General features: G+C 39.5%; 1 protein-coding gene and 1 long non-coding RNA gene across 3 annotated transcripts in view; one reads left to right on the forward strand and one right to left on the reverse strand.

Moving 5' to 3' along the window:
• The window catches only part of ANK3 (ankyrin 3), a 709,526-nt gene extending 702,298 nt beyond the window's left edge, over nt 1-7,228 (reverse strand). Inside the window, exon 1 of one of the 2 annotated variants that reach the window (XM_057298899.1) lies at nt 6,965-7,228. In XM_057298899.1, coding sequence (XP_057154882.1) covers nt 6,965-7,021 — 57 coding nt within the window. In that variant the 5' untranslated portion in view covers nt 7,022-7,228. The remainder of the gene's footprint in view (nt 1-6,964) is intronic. The other variant, XM_055092833.3, reaches the window with a different exon arrangement.
• A 23-nt stretch (nt 7,229-7,251) lies between these two features.
• On the forward strand, nt 7,252-15,491 carry LOC130540538 (uncharacterized). Its single transcript, XR_008954529.1, has 3 exons — nt 7,252-7,337; nt 8,040-8,125; nt 15,137-15,491. It is a non-coding gene; the product is annotated as an uncharacterized LOC130540538 (long non-coding RNA).
• Nucleotides 15,492-15,995: the final 504 nt, after the last annotated feature.

Consider the following 15,995-nt stretch of genomic DNA (forward strand, 5'->3'; position numbering starts at 1 on the left):
CTAAAAGATAGGTTCAAAGATATTTGTAGCAGAGTCAGACATAAGGATATGAACAAAATGTCATAGAAAGTACAAAGGTGGACACAAGGTTCAATAGTAAACACTACCATTTATTTAATATTCATCATGTACCAAGTGCTCTATGTGCATTAGTTATAATCCTTATACAAATATTGCAAAGGAGCTGCTTCATCTCCATTTTAAAGATGTGGAAGCTGAGATTCAGTTTACCAAGGTCATGCAGTTGCTACACCAGTAAAATTCAGACTAAAACATAGCTCTTCCTAACTCTAAAACCATGGTTTTGTTTTTGTTTTTTTCTTCTTTGCTGTAAATGGGTACTTCCTATTTGAGAGTGATAGAAATTTTCTAAAATTAGTTTGTGGTGGTGGTTGTACAACTCTGTAAATAAACAAAATTCACTGAATTGAGCACTTTAGATGGGTGAATTCTATGGTATATAAATTATATCACAATAAAGCTGTTTTTAAAAACTTGTTTTCCTTCTGTAACTATATTTTCTTTTACAAGCTTGTAAAGTCTTATTTAACATCAATGTCTTTTTTCAATATTCACATTTCATCAATAGTTACAATTGAATTTAAAAAATTCTCAGATTAAGTAAATACCAAAGGAACAATTTCCCCAATGGATTTTCCTCTACCCTACCATTCTGATCTAAAATCTTTCATTCCCTAGAGATGTGAGGTAAGACATGAATATTTTCTTACAGAGTTAAGTACATACTAACCTTAGATCCTACAATTTCAGTCTTAAGCACTTACATACCCCCGCCCCAAGCAAAAGAAAGGGAAAGGATTTTTGTACAAAAATATTCTTGGCATCTTTATTTGTCACAGTCAAAAGTTGAAAACAACTCAAATGTCTGGTGAATGGACAAACTGTGGCATGTTCATACAATGAAATACTACTTAGCAATAAAAAGGAATAATCTACTAATACCTAAAACAACATGGATTAATATCAAAAACATTATGCTCAGAGAAAGAAGCTAGACACAAAAATGTATACAGAGGCAAAACTCATCTATAGTGAAAGAGATCAGACTGGCAGTCTCCTGGAGGGTTGGGAGATTAACTGGAAAAGAACTCAAGTAAACTTCTCAGTTTGGCAAAAATATTCTATTGTGATAGGGTTTGATAACTGTCAAAATTCAACAAATTGTACACTTAAATGTAGTGAGTTTTATTGTATGTGAATTATACCTCAATAAAGGTGATAATTAGACATGTACACATACCAACACATACACAAGCAAAACAAGAATCTATTATGCTTAACTTGACATCCTTAGAAACAGGGTCTTAAAAATCATAATCCATCATCCTAACATCAAATAAGCCAGTTACAGACCTCAGTTCTCTCATATCTAATCTAGGTATTTAAGGATCTACTTGGCATTTATTTTGTTCTCAGTGGAAAAAGAGAGACCTAATCAACTATTCTCAGTGCAAGAGCCCTTTCCCTACTTAAAAGTTCATTGAAACAGTCTGCTAAACTATGACATTTTGAAAAGTAAGAACTAGTTATTTATCTGTGCTTCCCCATGTGTGCCTGATACCTGGTGTCATATAAATTTGAAAAAAATAAACCGTTCATCCAACTAAAAATGAAATCTGTGCATCTCACTGTACATAAGTGGTGTGCTTACCAATTCTGTGCTTCTCTTTCCAACTCCATGTTCATTGCCTCTTGGTAACTTGAAATCAGCCATAGTAGAGGTAGGAATCAGCAAATGCTACAAATCAGGGCTTTTTTTCTTTTAGGGACATTTTACCAGCATACCACTAATAATATCTCAACTTTTTTAAAAAAGAAAGAAAACCTCAAGGACCCACAGAGCCCAAGCAGTTATTCTCAATTGTTCTCCACCTACTACGGGAAATGTTTCCGTTCTTCTACACCTAAGTCCTTGTTTTTTGGTGAGTGTTCAATTGCCAGCCCAAACTCACTGACATGTCATCTTACCACTGCCTGTTGGAACTAACAAATGTTTGTTGTCTAAGATGCCATCAATCGTAGGGAGCACAATTGCTTTAAAATCAGATTTTCAGGGAAAACGAAATCATTTTTTTAAAAACAATAAATGTAAAAGTTCCCAACATTTGGAAAATTATTCTAACATTGGGAATTCCAATGTGAGGGAAAAAGTGTTTCCTAGAAACAAGGAAATGTATCACTTATTACTAATTGTCTATAACTCTTTCAGCATTTAAATTTTTTTAAATCGTAGACTGTTATAGTTGGAATAAACCTTAGGAATACTTTTTTCCAACCCTCTCCTTCGTCTAGTGAAGAAATGGAAGCTCAGGAAGTGATACATTTCTGAGGTTACAGAACTAGTTAGTTGGAGAACGGGGACTTCATTCCTTGACTCCTGGTTTTACTACCATTGGTCTCTCCATCAGTTACCAGACAAAGGTTCCAATCCAATTTCAGGTTACCAAATTACAGCTTGTATAGTCTTCCTGAAGGTCAATTTCATCATGTATAAAATGCCAGGGGTGGTGGGTAACAATACTTACCCTCTAGTTTATTGTGAAGTACATAGTATCTACTGTGAGAGGCATAATAAATCATGGTTGTTATTATTACTAGACAATGCAGTTGTATTTTCAAGATGCATATGTCTTCTCTATCTTGGATTATATACTTCTTTTTACTTAACAGTAAACCCCATGCTTTCACTGTGTACCTAAGAGTGCCTTTTACAAGATAGGAGCTCAAAAGTACGTGTTGTTTAAATAATGGAAGCTGCTACTAAATCTGAATGTCAGGTCCTTATCATTTTTAGATTCTTAACTTAACAAACATTAATTGGAGTTAATGTGTATCAAGCCCTATGTTTGATGCTAATGAGCAACACTGCAGTCACATAGCTGCTTTTTGCCAGATTCCCTATAAAGCATCATGACAGGAAAAAAGTGGGGAAAGAGAAGCCCTACACTTGTAGAGCATATCCTCAGCATGAAGCCTTGGCATCCCCCAGAGAAGTAGCACAGCCCAGAAATGAAGCTAGATGACATAATAGCTACCAATAAATCACCATAGTTATCTTCAAAACACATAGGAAAATAGCCTTTCCAGTTTAGCAACACATAGTTCTTAATTCAACAATGGCATTCAAATTAACTTCAGTTCTGGCATTCAAATTAACTTCCCCTATCAAGCCAGGTCCAAAATATATGTTAGGGCCAATTTTTCCTTACTTCCCTTCTCTTAACATCATCTGAAAATGACAGTGCCAAAGCATCATCTGATCAAAAAACACCACAATAATTTATTTCATATTTTAAAGCTCTAACTCCAAACACTAGATCATTTAGCCTCAGGTTATTAATATACATCAAATACTAGAAGCAGTTTGTTCTGGGAAAAATACTACCATCTACTCAGAACTGAAAACACATAACTTTCATCTGATTGCTTTCTTCTTGTCCATCATACCACATGACACTTGGTAATTAATCCATATAAGACCTTCCTAAGAGAGAAAATTCAGGAGTAATTTCCATAAAACTTCAACAAATTACTTCTATTTTGGTACCACTGATCTCACTCCCATAGTCAAACAGGAATCTGATCAACTCCTGGAAAAATCTATGTCCTTTTGAATGGACAAACCCTTTGGACGATTTTGTTTGTCCACCTTCAAACATGCTGAGACAAGTGTCTGGGATATATTTCAACCATGCATGTAGATTTTGGAAATGTTACCACATTTTTTAGAGTCTAATCAGGAAAAAAGATGCATGGTCCTCAAATAAATACTGTACTTAATGCTAAAAGATTTTTTGTTTTTTGAGACAGGGTCTCACTCCACTGCACTCCACCCTGTCACCCAGGCTGGAGTGCAGTGGCATGAGTATCACTTACTGTGGCCTCAACCTCCCAGGCCCAAGTGATCCTCCCACCTCAGCCTCCAGAATAGCTGGGACTACAGGCACTTGCCCCCATGCCCTACTAATTTTTTCATTTTCTGTAGACACAGGGTCTCGCTATGTTACCAGGGCTGGTCTCGAACTCCTGGGCTCAAGTGATCCTCCCATCTCGGCCTCCCAAAGTTCTGGGATTATAGGCATAAACCACCATGCCTGCTCTAATAGAACTTTCAAATTATAACTAATAACAGCTGAGCTTTTAATACTTAAAACACATGTCTAGGAGAAAGTAGACTATATTAAAACAACTTTTAAAATTGTATCATGGATAGAAGGCAACTGAAAATTTTAAAGCTATTTTCACATGTCGACAAAGGGTGAAAATAAAAAATTGCAATTAAATGGCCCTATTGTTCCAAGTACCTTAACATTAACCCAGCATCTGACTGGCACTCACATTTGCAAGATCCAAGGATATAGTTATGTGAACAACAGCCCAGTCAATACATACAGGGAAAAGTTACTTCAGATCTGATTAGATCTTTAGTAACCTTGATCTTTCTAGAAGTATAAACTTTAATAATGTGAGTTTGGGGAAGCTGTATCAAGGCTAAACATTCCAATTAAAATTCATTATGTGTTCTAACTCAGAATCAATCTTGTGTAAAAGTGTCAGATAGTTGGACTTGTCAGTTTCAGGTATTTACTTCATTCAAAAAGGTAAAAATGCCATTTACATAGACTAGAATTTTATATAATCTCCAATTTGGATTATACAGATTCCCTATAATTACAATAACACATTTGACAAAAATATACAGACATTTTGTGCATAAAAATGAATAACTTTAAATAAAGAAGTAACTAATCGGAGATTAACCTGGGGAAAACTGCTGAGAGTCCATAACAATTATATTCTTCTCAGTTATCAACATATTATTCTAGAGTTAGGCACACTTATTTATTTAAACTCATGAACACTGTAAAAAGAAAAAAAAATTAAGTACTGAAAAAAAGAAAACCACAGATATACATACACTAATATAAACACCACCACAAAAATGCAAACAGATTCAGAATCCACACTGTTTCCTTGGATTCCAAAACACACCATTGGCCTTTACATTGTCTGAAGGATCTTGAGCTACAATATCTGCTATGGAGCGTAACACATCACTGTGTAGATTATGAAACATATTTATTTATGTCTTAACAAAAAGAACACTGAGAACCATCATAAATAACAATCTAACTACAGTCCAAATTCAAAGCTCACTTATTTATCCTCCACTGATTTGAGAACTAAGAGAAGTTGGCCCTCCAGATATTAGTAGCTGATTTGGAGATATTCAAAGGATTGTTTTGCTTCAGTCAGTTTTTGTTTCAGAACTGTGGTTTTAACTTTACATTCACTTTCATTACAGAAATTTGCTTCCTTAAACATGCACCAGTTTGAGCCCAGGTCAGCAGATGACAAGGCTGCCTGAACTGCTAAAGCAGCAATCTGTGTCCAATCTGAGACTGCCTCCCTATAAAGCCTACCTGCCCTGACCTACCCTCCTGGAATGAAGTCCCATGTAACCCCAGGATGACTCTTCTATGCTTTTACGAATAAGAGAAAGTGACCTCTTCCAAAATTAGACAACCCACACTCTCAAGCAAGCAAAATCAAAATCAGAATCTAGGTAGCAATCAAAACCACCAATTGACTTGGTTGAAACTTCAGAGTCTTCTTTTGAAGACTTCTCATTGATTCCCTGAGGATTTTTAGAGAAGACAACTAAAGGAAAAACATGACATGGGCAAGATTTGTGTTTCAAGGGCAATTCTACATAACTTAAAACCAGGTGAACTGTTGTTTTCAAGACGATTCAAATGTGCCTCATTTTTAAAACACGTAGTATTTATTCTTCTGCGAAAATAGTTAATGCAAGCCCACGATTAAAAAAAAAAAAACAAAAGTCCTAAAAAGTATGTGAAAGATAAGGGTAAGTCTCCCTCCTCACCCTCTCATTTGTCTCCCCAATCCCCCTTCCCGGGACGACTACTGTTTCTCAGGAACCTTTCCCTAGCCATTCTATGCAAATGCAAACATAAGCGAGTGTTTTAAACCAATTATGCCACATTATACACACCGTGGCAGCACCAAAATTGCTATTAAACGCCTCCGGGCGTAAAGGTGGCAATCTGCTGAGGGGTGTGGGGTGGGAAGAAGGAGACTATCTTGATGCAGCGGTTTTGCTCGTCAGGCAACCGATTTCTACTTCTTGTTTTTTGTTTGCATGCCTTTACAAGGCTCTCGGAGATCGAAGAGAAGGTAAATCCACCAAAGCCACCCCCTGGCACTGCCACGATAGCCACCCTGCTCTGCACGTTTCTGTCTCAATCTATAAAGTGTGCTCTATACTTTCATGGAGTTAAATCGACTCACTTTCAAAAAAGAAAACAAAACAAACAAACAAACAACAACAAAAAAACGCCTAACTCTGAAGGTAACTTTCAGAGTCTGAAGGTAACTTTCAGAGTCTGAAGGTAACTTTCAGAGCCAGGTGATTTCCGAACCAGGTGATTTCCTCCCCGCCAAACGTGCAGCCTCTGCAGCCTGCTTCAATCGTGTCCTTAGGAAAGGTTCAGCCTGGCACGGAGTTGCAGGGGGGAGCCAAGAGCAGAGAAGCCCCAAGACGAGAGACCGAGGTGAGGGCGTCCTGAGCCCGGGGCCCGCTTTTCTTTTTCCAGACGAATGTTTCCAAGCAGAAGCCCCAAGTCCTCGGGCCCCCCTCTCTCCTGGGGATGCTCCAGCACTGGGACCGAGTTCGAGCTCTCGCCTCTGTCCCGGGCCGCAACTTCCAGGCGCAACTGGACTCCCACGATCCGCAGGAACCGGATCCCCTCCACTCGCCCTCCCGGAGCCTCGCGGCGCCGCCTGGCACCCCCAGGAGGGCAGGACTCCAGGGAGTCTCCAGGACTCCTGGGGCCCCCCAGCCCGGGCCTCCCGCCTGCCCGGGTCCTCGCATGCCCCTGGGTGAAGGCAGCCGCAGGTAGGGGGGCGGCGCGGCGCTCACCTGGGCAGGAGCGGAGTCCTCGGTGCCCGCGGGAGAGGAGGAGGCGGAGGAGGCCATGTTGTGGGGCTGCTGCTGCTCCTTCCAGGAACTCCAGTCTCTCCTCCCCGTCCCGCTCCTCGGGCCTCCAAACGTGGGACTTCTTGGGAAAAAGTTCGGCCGCGGCTCAGGAACACCAAGCGCGGCCCCGCGACGCCCGCCCAGCGCGGCCCCTCCTCCTCCTGCTGTGTCCGCTGCGACCGCCAGGTGCCCGCGCGGGCCGGTGCGCGGGGGGCGGGCCCGGCTCAGGTAAAGGCGCCGCTGGGCCGGAGGCCGAGGCTGCGCTGCACCCAGCTCCCCGTGATCACATCCAGTCGGCCAGGGTCCAGGGGCCAGGGTAAGAGGAAGATGGCCTTAGGGTGACTAGGAGCAGCAGAGGCAGCTCCAGGAAGAGAGGGAGGGCGAGTCCTCTTTCCTCCGGGCTGCTGAATAGTTTCATTAGCCATCCCCATAATAATAATAATAATAAAATAACATGGCTTAAGGGAATAAAATCATCTTTAGGCAATTTTGTTTTTGCATTTTTATTATTATTAATCTGTAGCATACGATCTATGTAAAAGCAATGTTTCCCAGGCAGATAGCTTCCGAGCAATGCCCCGAGCCTCCCTTCCACCCCTCCGAGGTCCTGGCAGCACTCAGATTGCTTCAGCTACGTGCCCAATTAAAATATTAAACTCTGGAGCTGTCCGGGGTGGGAGAGAGGCACTAAGCCTGATCCAGCAACAGAATGGGGAGCAGGGGACCTCTGAGCGTCCTTGTTTCTAGGAGCTCATATGATAAGGATTTTGCTGCACTCCTGTCCTGGACAAGGCCGGCGGGATAGGTGGATATCAGGCCACTGCCCCCACAGAATTTACTATTCTAGTTGGTGTGGGGCGAGGGGAGCAATTGCCCTCACGTAATGTCTCCTAAAGGGAGGACATCTCACTTGGAGTCACGGAAGATAGGTCTAGTCGGTGCACCGAGCAGGGCCAGGGCATTAAATGACTGTGAATCACATAGTAAGAAATGGATTCCTTTTTGCATTCTCTTTCAGTTCTTCCGTATACAAGGAGAAAGTATTCTCTCTCAAACAGTAAACTCCCTTTTATCACAGAGCAGGCTCCAGGCTCAAAGCCCTAGGTAAGCACTGGTATCTAACTGGAATTTATAACATTGTTTCATTTTCATTGTTTAGTTCCATTGTTTATTGTTACTGTTATTTTCTATTTAAGGCAAGTGAAAGTGGGTTTTCTATTTAAGGTAGGGATCCAGAAGTTCTTTCCTAGCAAGTATATATGTTTAAAAAATATTTTAAAAGGGTAATTGTCCAGGTGGGACTGGGATAAGCAAAATTTCAAAAGGTAGGCAGGGAATGACTAAAGTATGGGAAACATACTTTTGCCAACAAGTAACAACTAAATACTGGAATGACTTTATTACCAGAGAACACTGCAGTGAGTTAGCTATGTCTCCCATCTAACACCTTGCTCATTTTCTCCGTAACACACATTAAACTGAAATAACATTTATTGGGCATTAGCTCTGCGTTGGACCCTGTGCTAAGCACTTTATTCATGTGGTCTCATTTAGTCTTCACAAAACCCTTGCAAGACAGGCAGCACAATCTGGAAACTGAGTCTCAGAAACATTATTTAGCTAAGGTCACACACTAATAGAGTAACAATAACTCTTTAGGCATTCTTAACATGAGCTTTATAAACCACTTCAGAATTTAGCAAGTCCATAAACCCCTTAAAATTTTATGTTAAATTCTGTGTGCTATTTCATAGGGAGAAAGCACGTCATCTTCATCAACTTTTCAAAAGGATTTGTGTGTCCCCAGAAAGTTAAGAACCACTGTCATCATTATTTCCAAGGCTATCCTATGCCTTGGATTTTAAGGTCTGTTGGGGCAAAAGTCCTGTTTTCTTTTATCTCTCACTGTGCCTAGCCTAGTTCTCTATTCCCTCAGGCACTCATAGGAATTGGTTGCCCAAATTGAATGTGTGAAGCAGACAATAGAGACTACAAGGGCCAGGTGCTAGTGGCTTAGGAGACGCATCACCTTGGTAAAGCCTGCACAGACACAGGTATTTTACAAGCCAACTCCCTGGCACCGATACAGCCACAGAGCCATCTTAAACAAGAGGCAAGCAGCCAGCCAGGTAGACAATAGAGGGAGAAGAAAACTCTACAGGAAGTTAGCACAAGGAGCAGCACCTGGGAGAGAAGCTCAGAAAGGGGTGCTTCCCTGCAGAGCTATTCCAGGCAAGTCTGTTGATCTGGCTGTTTCTGAGAAATACTTGTGTTCCAGAGCATCAAAGACACTTCCCCTCCTCCAGAGGCATACTGCAACACAACTGAAAAGCTAACTGGAAGAAGTAACTGACAGTCTGGCAACATCTCTCCTACCTTTAAAGATTAAACCAAAAATCTTTCCATGCAGCCTAAGTTTGTCTCTAAGTTTGTCCTCCTCTCTGTTTCTCTTTTCACGGCCAAGTATCTTGAAGGGATAGTAGTTGACACTGCGGTCTCTTTTTTCTCACTTGCACACTACTTTATTTATAGTCATCAGGCCTCTGCCCTTCCTCAGCTACTGAAACTTCTCTTTTCAAGTTATGGTTGATCTCCTCTTTGCCACAGCCATGAAAGACTTTTCTAGACCATATCTAGGTTATTTTTTCAAGATCATTTGGTATGGCTGACTGTTATCTCCTCCTTAAACATCTTCTAGGATTTTGACCTCCGTCTGCCTTATTTCTCACATCATGCACTATCTCTTTGTGATCTCATTCACATTAAGGCTTAGCTATCACATAATGACTCCCAAATCCAACTAAGACAATTTCCCTGAATCCCAAACCCAATTTCTTCTCATCCAAAAGGGAAAACATCATTTCTCCTTTCCTACCCCCAAGGACAGCAGAATCATGTACTACCAATGCTCCCTAGCCTAGCACCACCAAGCAAGCAAGACCTTGAAGTCAGGGGAGGAGACTCTTCCCTTCTTATATGTCCCTTCTTATACATCTCCACTACATCCCTGCCTTTGATTCTCTAACGGCTATGACTTATTGAGCAATTACTATGTGTCAAACCATGCCAACTTGCATTTTCTCATCATCTCTTACCTGGACAACTTCAATATCCTCCTAATTTTGTGTAGTGTATCAGCTCTGTCCAATCTTATGATTTGTCTAAAATTTCAAATCTGTTCATATGTTTATAAAATGTTAAATAATTACTTAGTAGCTCATTCTATCTTTCACAATAAGGGTTAACTCAGCATGGGTCCTTGTCCTCTTCTTCCACTGGATCTCAGTTGCTCTCCATCACCATTTCCATCTCCATTCCCTTCTCCCTCTACCTCAGGCAACACACACACACAGCCATTCTGAAATACTTGCAGTTCCCCACAAACACCAAGGCCATTGTCTTTCTACAAGCCATTTCTTCTGCCTAGAAAGCCCTTTTCCCCATCCTCCAGTTCTCTGTTTCACCCATCTTCTCTGCCTGGTTAACTCCTATTCATCCATCAAGACTCCTCTCAGAAAATACATCTTTGAGGAGGCCTGACTCTTTTTCTATTACAATGTAGTTTGTTGCCCTTTGTTCTGCCAAAACACCCTGCAGCATACCTCTAACAATTTTGAAGAATATGTTCCCAAACATTTTCTGCAATTCAGAAATCTAAACAATTACAAAAACTGGAAACCTAAACAGAATTGATATGAGGTTATTTATAGTTTTTATCCCATTTAGTGTGACTAGTTCTATGTCTTAACTATGAAGTACTTCCCCAGGCCCTTTTACTGGTATTATGTGATATGTAGTGTGTATACCATATCACTATTCTAAAAATTCTGAATCGCAAACATATTTGCCTTCAGGGGTTTCAGATAAGGGTTATAGACCTATATAACCATTGCTTTCATTGCCTGTGTGCCATTTTAATCATGTGCTTCTTGATGCTTTGACTATCTTTTTCATGTCCAAATCACCATGACCTAATGCAGTGTCTGGCTCACTCAAAGTTTGCTGAATAAAGGGTGTAGTTATGAACTTGGACTGTATTTCGTAGAACTGATTCCTAAGGTTGAAACCTGACACCTCCCCTTGCTTCCCAATTGATTGTTCCTCCTTTAGGCTACTATACCTTGCATGCACGTCACATTTCTAACTGTAGAATAATTGTTTACACTTCTGTCTCTCCAGTGAGATTGAGCAGGTTAAGAAGAAAGATGATGATATATTTACTAATCTTTGCATTTCTGAGTTTGCAATGCCTAACACAACATCAGGCACATTATACACGCTAGGAATCCATTCTGTTAAATGATAGAGGTTAGAAAGGAAGAAGGGAGAGAGAAAGAAAAGAAAGGAAGTTTTTTGTTGTTTGTTTGTTTAAGATGAAGTCTGGTGGAAGGTGAGTTAATCTCTAGAGAACTGTAACATTGGGTTCCAAACTCAGTCACTTCATAGCATTTGTCTTTTTTTTTTTTGTCACCCAGGCTGGAGTGCAGTGGTACAATCATAGCTCACTCAACTTCCTGAGTAGCTAAGACCACCAGCAATGAGACACCCCACTCAGCTAATTTTTTGATTTTTCATAAAGACAGGGTCTCACTATGTTGCCCAAGCTGGTCTCAAATTCCTGGGCTCAAGCAATCCTTTGGCCTAGGCCTCCCAAAGGGTTAGGAATTACAGGCGTGAGCCACCAGACCCTGTAGTTTGTCACATTCTTGCACCACCTTTGTTACTTAATGTTTTTATTTACACTAATTTACTTTTTATCTAAGCACATATTTTAACCCTTATCCCATTTTATTAAAGGGAAGCTGAGGTACAAGGAAATATAGCCACTGAGTCAGGGTCACACAGACCATGACTGGCCAATTAGAGCCACCAGATTTCTGTCTGTAGTCATAGATCTTCCTTCCTAGGCATCCACTGTTTGAAGCTGGAGATTCTGGTCTGTTCCTCATGATGACACTGTGGTCATATGGTTAGGTCCCTCAAATGGTGCAATGCATAAGCCTCTGGTGTTTCAGTTAGACTCCCCCCAGTTTGGACAAATTTGATCAAACTCTAGTCGTGTTTCCTGTAGTGGATAAATGGTCAGAGCCTCCCCAACAGTCCCAGGCTGGCTGACCATGGACAACAGGACTCTCACTTTACTTGGTATCATAAGGAATGACATAGTACCTCACATTTACTAGTTTGTTATAAAGGATATTACAAAGAATACAAATGTAGAGATGCATAGGGCAAGGTATGGGGGAAGGAGTGTAGAGCTTCCATGCCTTCCCTGAGGGACCACTCTCCAGAAACCTCTGCGTGTTCCTCTATCTGGAAACTCTAAACACATTTATCTTTAAAAGAAACTTTCTTTTAGTACCTTAGGAAAAATCACTTCCACTTACACTAAACACACAGGATGAAAACATTATTATACATTTCTTGTTTTATTCTGTATTCTGTCTCAACCCCTCTCTGTTAGAAAGAAAACTTAGCAAGCACTAAAGGGGCATGAAAACCAGAACTGGATGCAAACTTTCTCCTTGAAATTATCAGGAGGGAAAGAGAAGCAAAAAAGTAATCACGTATTATGTGATTCAATATTATTTAATCCCCTGTCCTTAAGCCACCTACTGTTATCAAGAACCATCAGTAGAAACGGGATTGAACTTTTCTCTCTCTCCCTCACTCAGCTTCTGAATTTATGACATTTCCCCATAGCTATACAGAGACACTATTCCTTCCAGAGTAGTTTCTACTATAATTAGACACTAACACTTATGTTTAAACAGCAGAATTTTTTTACCTGACCATTAGCAAGAGAGAAAAGCTGGTTTTTTACGTAGTATCTGTGAAATCTCCAAGAAACAAGGAAACAAGTGTCAATACAGAAAGTTTTAGCCTGTGAGAAATTTTGTGTAAAGTTCAAGAGATGATGTTTAATGAATGTGTGTTTCTTTCACAAAAGTAGTAATAGAAAACATTTCTCAAAGAGATATATATTTGTTTACCACAAGCCATGGGGAGTATGATGGTATGTAGAAATATGTCCCTTAATTTGTGACTTTAATGAAGGAAAACAGTTCACCAAGCGCAAAGTTGAATCAAAATGTTTTCTCTCCTGTGGCTTTTGGCCTTTCCCCTCCAGTATGGTCTCAACTGGGTAGAAACTCATATTTTTAAATACACAATAAATATCATGGCTTAGCAATCTTTTTATCAAAATCAAGTGGAATGAGAGTATAATGTTTATTTATCAAGTTAGTTTTGCAATCCCATGTAGAATATGGTTAAGTAACTTATTTTAGTGTCTATTTCCATTTCTTAATCCTTTAAGTTTTTCTAAAACATTTGAAAGGAAATAGAGATTATCTGATATATTCTGTAAAATGACAAACATTGTCTGACTCAACATATTTGAGATAACTAATTGTTGATTTTAAAAATCCAGTCCCAAAGTAGCTTATGAAATAGGATAAGAAACTTCATAGTAGAGTTACAGAAGACAAAATAATCAGTGTGATTCATTCTACTTTATCTCCACATTTTGATTGGAACTTTTCATCACTTCTTTTTATTCACTTTGGTCTGGGATTTCAAAAACATTTAAAGTGATGGCAATATGTATAATGGTAATATCAATCTTTAAAAATACACATAAAAAGTTAACATAAAGCAAAACTAATTAGTGACAGAAAATAAACTGGTAACTTTTAGCCACTTATAAATAAGAAAAAGCAAACTTTGTTACCTTTGCCTGAATTCCCAGTGAATTGAACTGTGTTGGTTCTAGTTGCGCGTGTTTGGGAAAGAAAAGGAAAGAGAAACTTTATTTTGTTCATTGGCATGGCATCTAGGATGCAGGGGAAGAGGAATAAAAAAAGTGACACCTTCAGAACAGAATTTGGGGGAATAAAGAGGGCCAGACTTTCAATTAAAATATTTTCATCTGGCCAGGTGCTCTATCTCACAGCTGTAATCCCAGCATTTTGGGAGGCTGAGGCAGGTGGATCATTTGAGCCTAAGAGTTTGAGACCAGCCTGGGCAAAACACCATCTCTACAAAGAAAAAAAAAAGAATTAAAAATTAGTCGGGCATGATGGTGCATGCCTGTGGTCCCAGCTATTTCCAAGGCTGAGGCAGGAGGATAGCTTGAGCCCCGGAGGTGGAGGCTGCAGTGAACTGTGATTGTGCCACTGCACTCCTGCCTCGGCAACAGCCAGACCCTGTCTCAAAAAACAAAATTTTATTTTTATTTCTTCCCACATAACTCCTGTTAGTCCTTTCTCGTTTCACCCTTTACTCTCCCCCATTCTGATTCTAAACCAGAATCAGGCTCTCTCAATTCATACATGTTTTCATCTTATTTCTGAACAAAGGGAAAAAATAATCTGGAAGGTACTTGATCTACTCCATGCATGCTTTGATTCTAGTGCCTACGGAATTGCCTGCTTTAGCCTTTGTATTTTGTAAAACTGTTTCTAATGGCCTTGTATGGAACTTCTTCACCTAGGAATTCTAATCATATACTACTTACATGATATGAGTCTTGAACTTCAAATCTGGATTTTTCTATTTAAACCAGTAAGTAAATAAATTTAATAAAAATAGAAACATACCAACACAACTCCCCAAAACTATGTGCAGCAACTCTGGCTACACTCTCAGAGAGACCCCAACATTTTTGGTTACTTGGACATCCTGTAACTGATCATTTTATTTTGCCACACTCTTCCCCTAGCCCACTCTTTCAAGTACAGTATATAGCTTGCTTAAATTTCACATTGAAAGTTTTGGAAAGCCATATGAAATTATTCCAGATAACTGCAGGTTACTAATAAAACCATAATTAGGGATCACCAACTTAGTAAAAATTGAAACTAGAGAAACAGTCTTCACAATCTTTAGCCGAGGCAGTCCCTTCTTTCCATATTATCATCACTTTCTGTTCAAAGCACATACTTTTCATGCTTCTGTATATAGTTAAACATGTTTCTATACTCCAAAAGGTTGTCATACCCCAGAGCCATTCACATCATAATTACAGTAGAGTTGAACATTTATATTAAAATTGTTGGCAGATGGCAATTAAGGTACTAGAAAAATTAATCTTTTTTGGAATGTTTCTTACAGATGGAGATAAAGTATTTTGAGGAGGGAGGAGAGTGTATTTCTTCATTTACACAAAGATACTCATATGGAGCTGGGGGCAGTTCTTCCCCAAAAGGAAACATTGAACTCAAAGTTCCATGTAAGCAAGGACTGTGGCTGTCATGTCTACCATTGTATATCCCAGCACCTAGCACTGGACCTAGTATAAATTTTGTGCTAAATTAATATTTATTGACTGCATGGATGAACACTCTATTTTATTTATGGTTCTTCCAATTTATTGCTATCTGTTTTCCATTACTTGCCTTCTCTTACCCTGAAATTATGCATCTGGAATGTATTATTTTAGTAAAATTATTGATGAACATAATGGAAATATGGGGCATTATATAAATATTACATACTATTGGTTGATTTGTGTGATGATGGCATTTGAAGTTTATTTCAGATGCTTCCTTTTATTAATCATGTCTTTACAGCTGGGGTCTTCTCTTTGGCAGAGCACGTACAAAATATAGTGCATGACACACCACTAATGTTTCTCTGAATTATCTGCCTCCTTCTTGTACAGATACATCTCATCTCTCTTACATTCCTTCTACCCTCTACTGTTCATTACAATCTAGATCAGGGATCAGTAAACTTTTTATTTTGAGGGCCAGATTGTAAATATTTTAGGCTTTGCAGGTCATTAGAGTTTCTGTTGCAACTATTCAACTTTGCTATTGTAATGTGAAAGTGGCCATAACTAACAAACAAACACGGCTGTATTCCAATAAAATTGACCCACACAAACAGGTGGTGGACTGAATGGGCCATAGTTTGCTGACTACTGATCCAGATTGCTAGCACACCATCCTTTCATTTTCTAAAATATCAC

This window comes from Pan paniscus, chromosome 8, assembly GCF_029289425.2.
Source record: "Pan paniscus chromosome 8, NHGRI_mPanPan1-v2.0_pri, whole genome shotgun sequence".
NCBI classification, from domain to species: domain Eukaryota; kingdom Metazoa; phylum Chordata; class Mammalia; order Primates; family Hominidae; genus Pan; species Pan paniscus.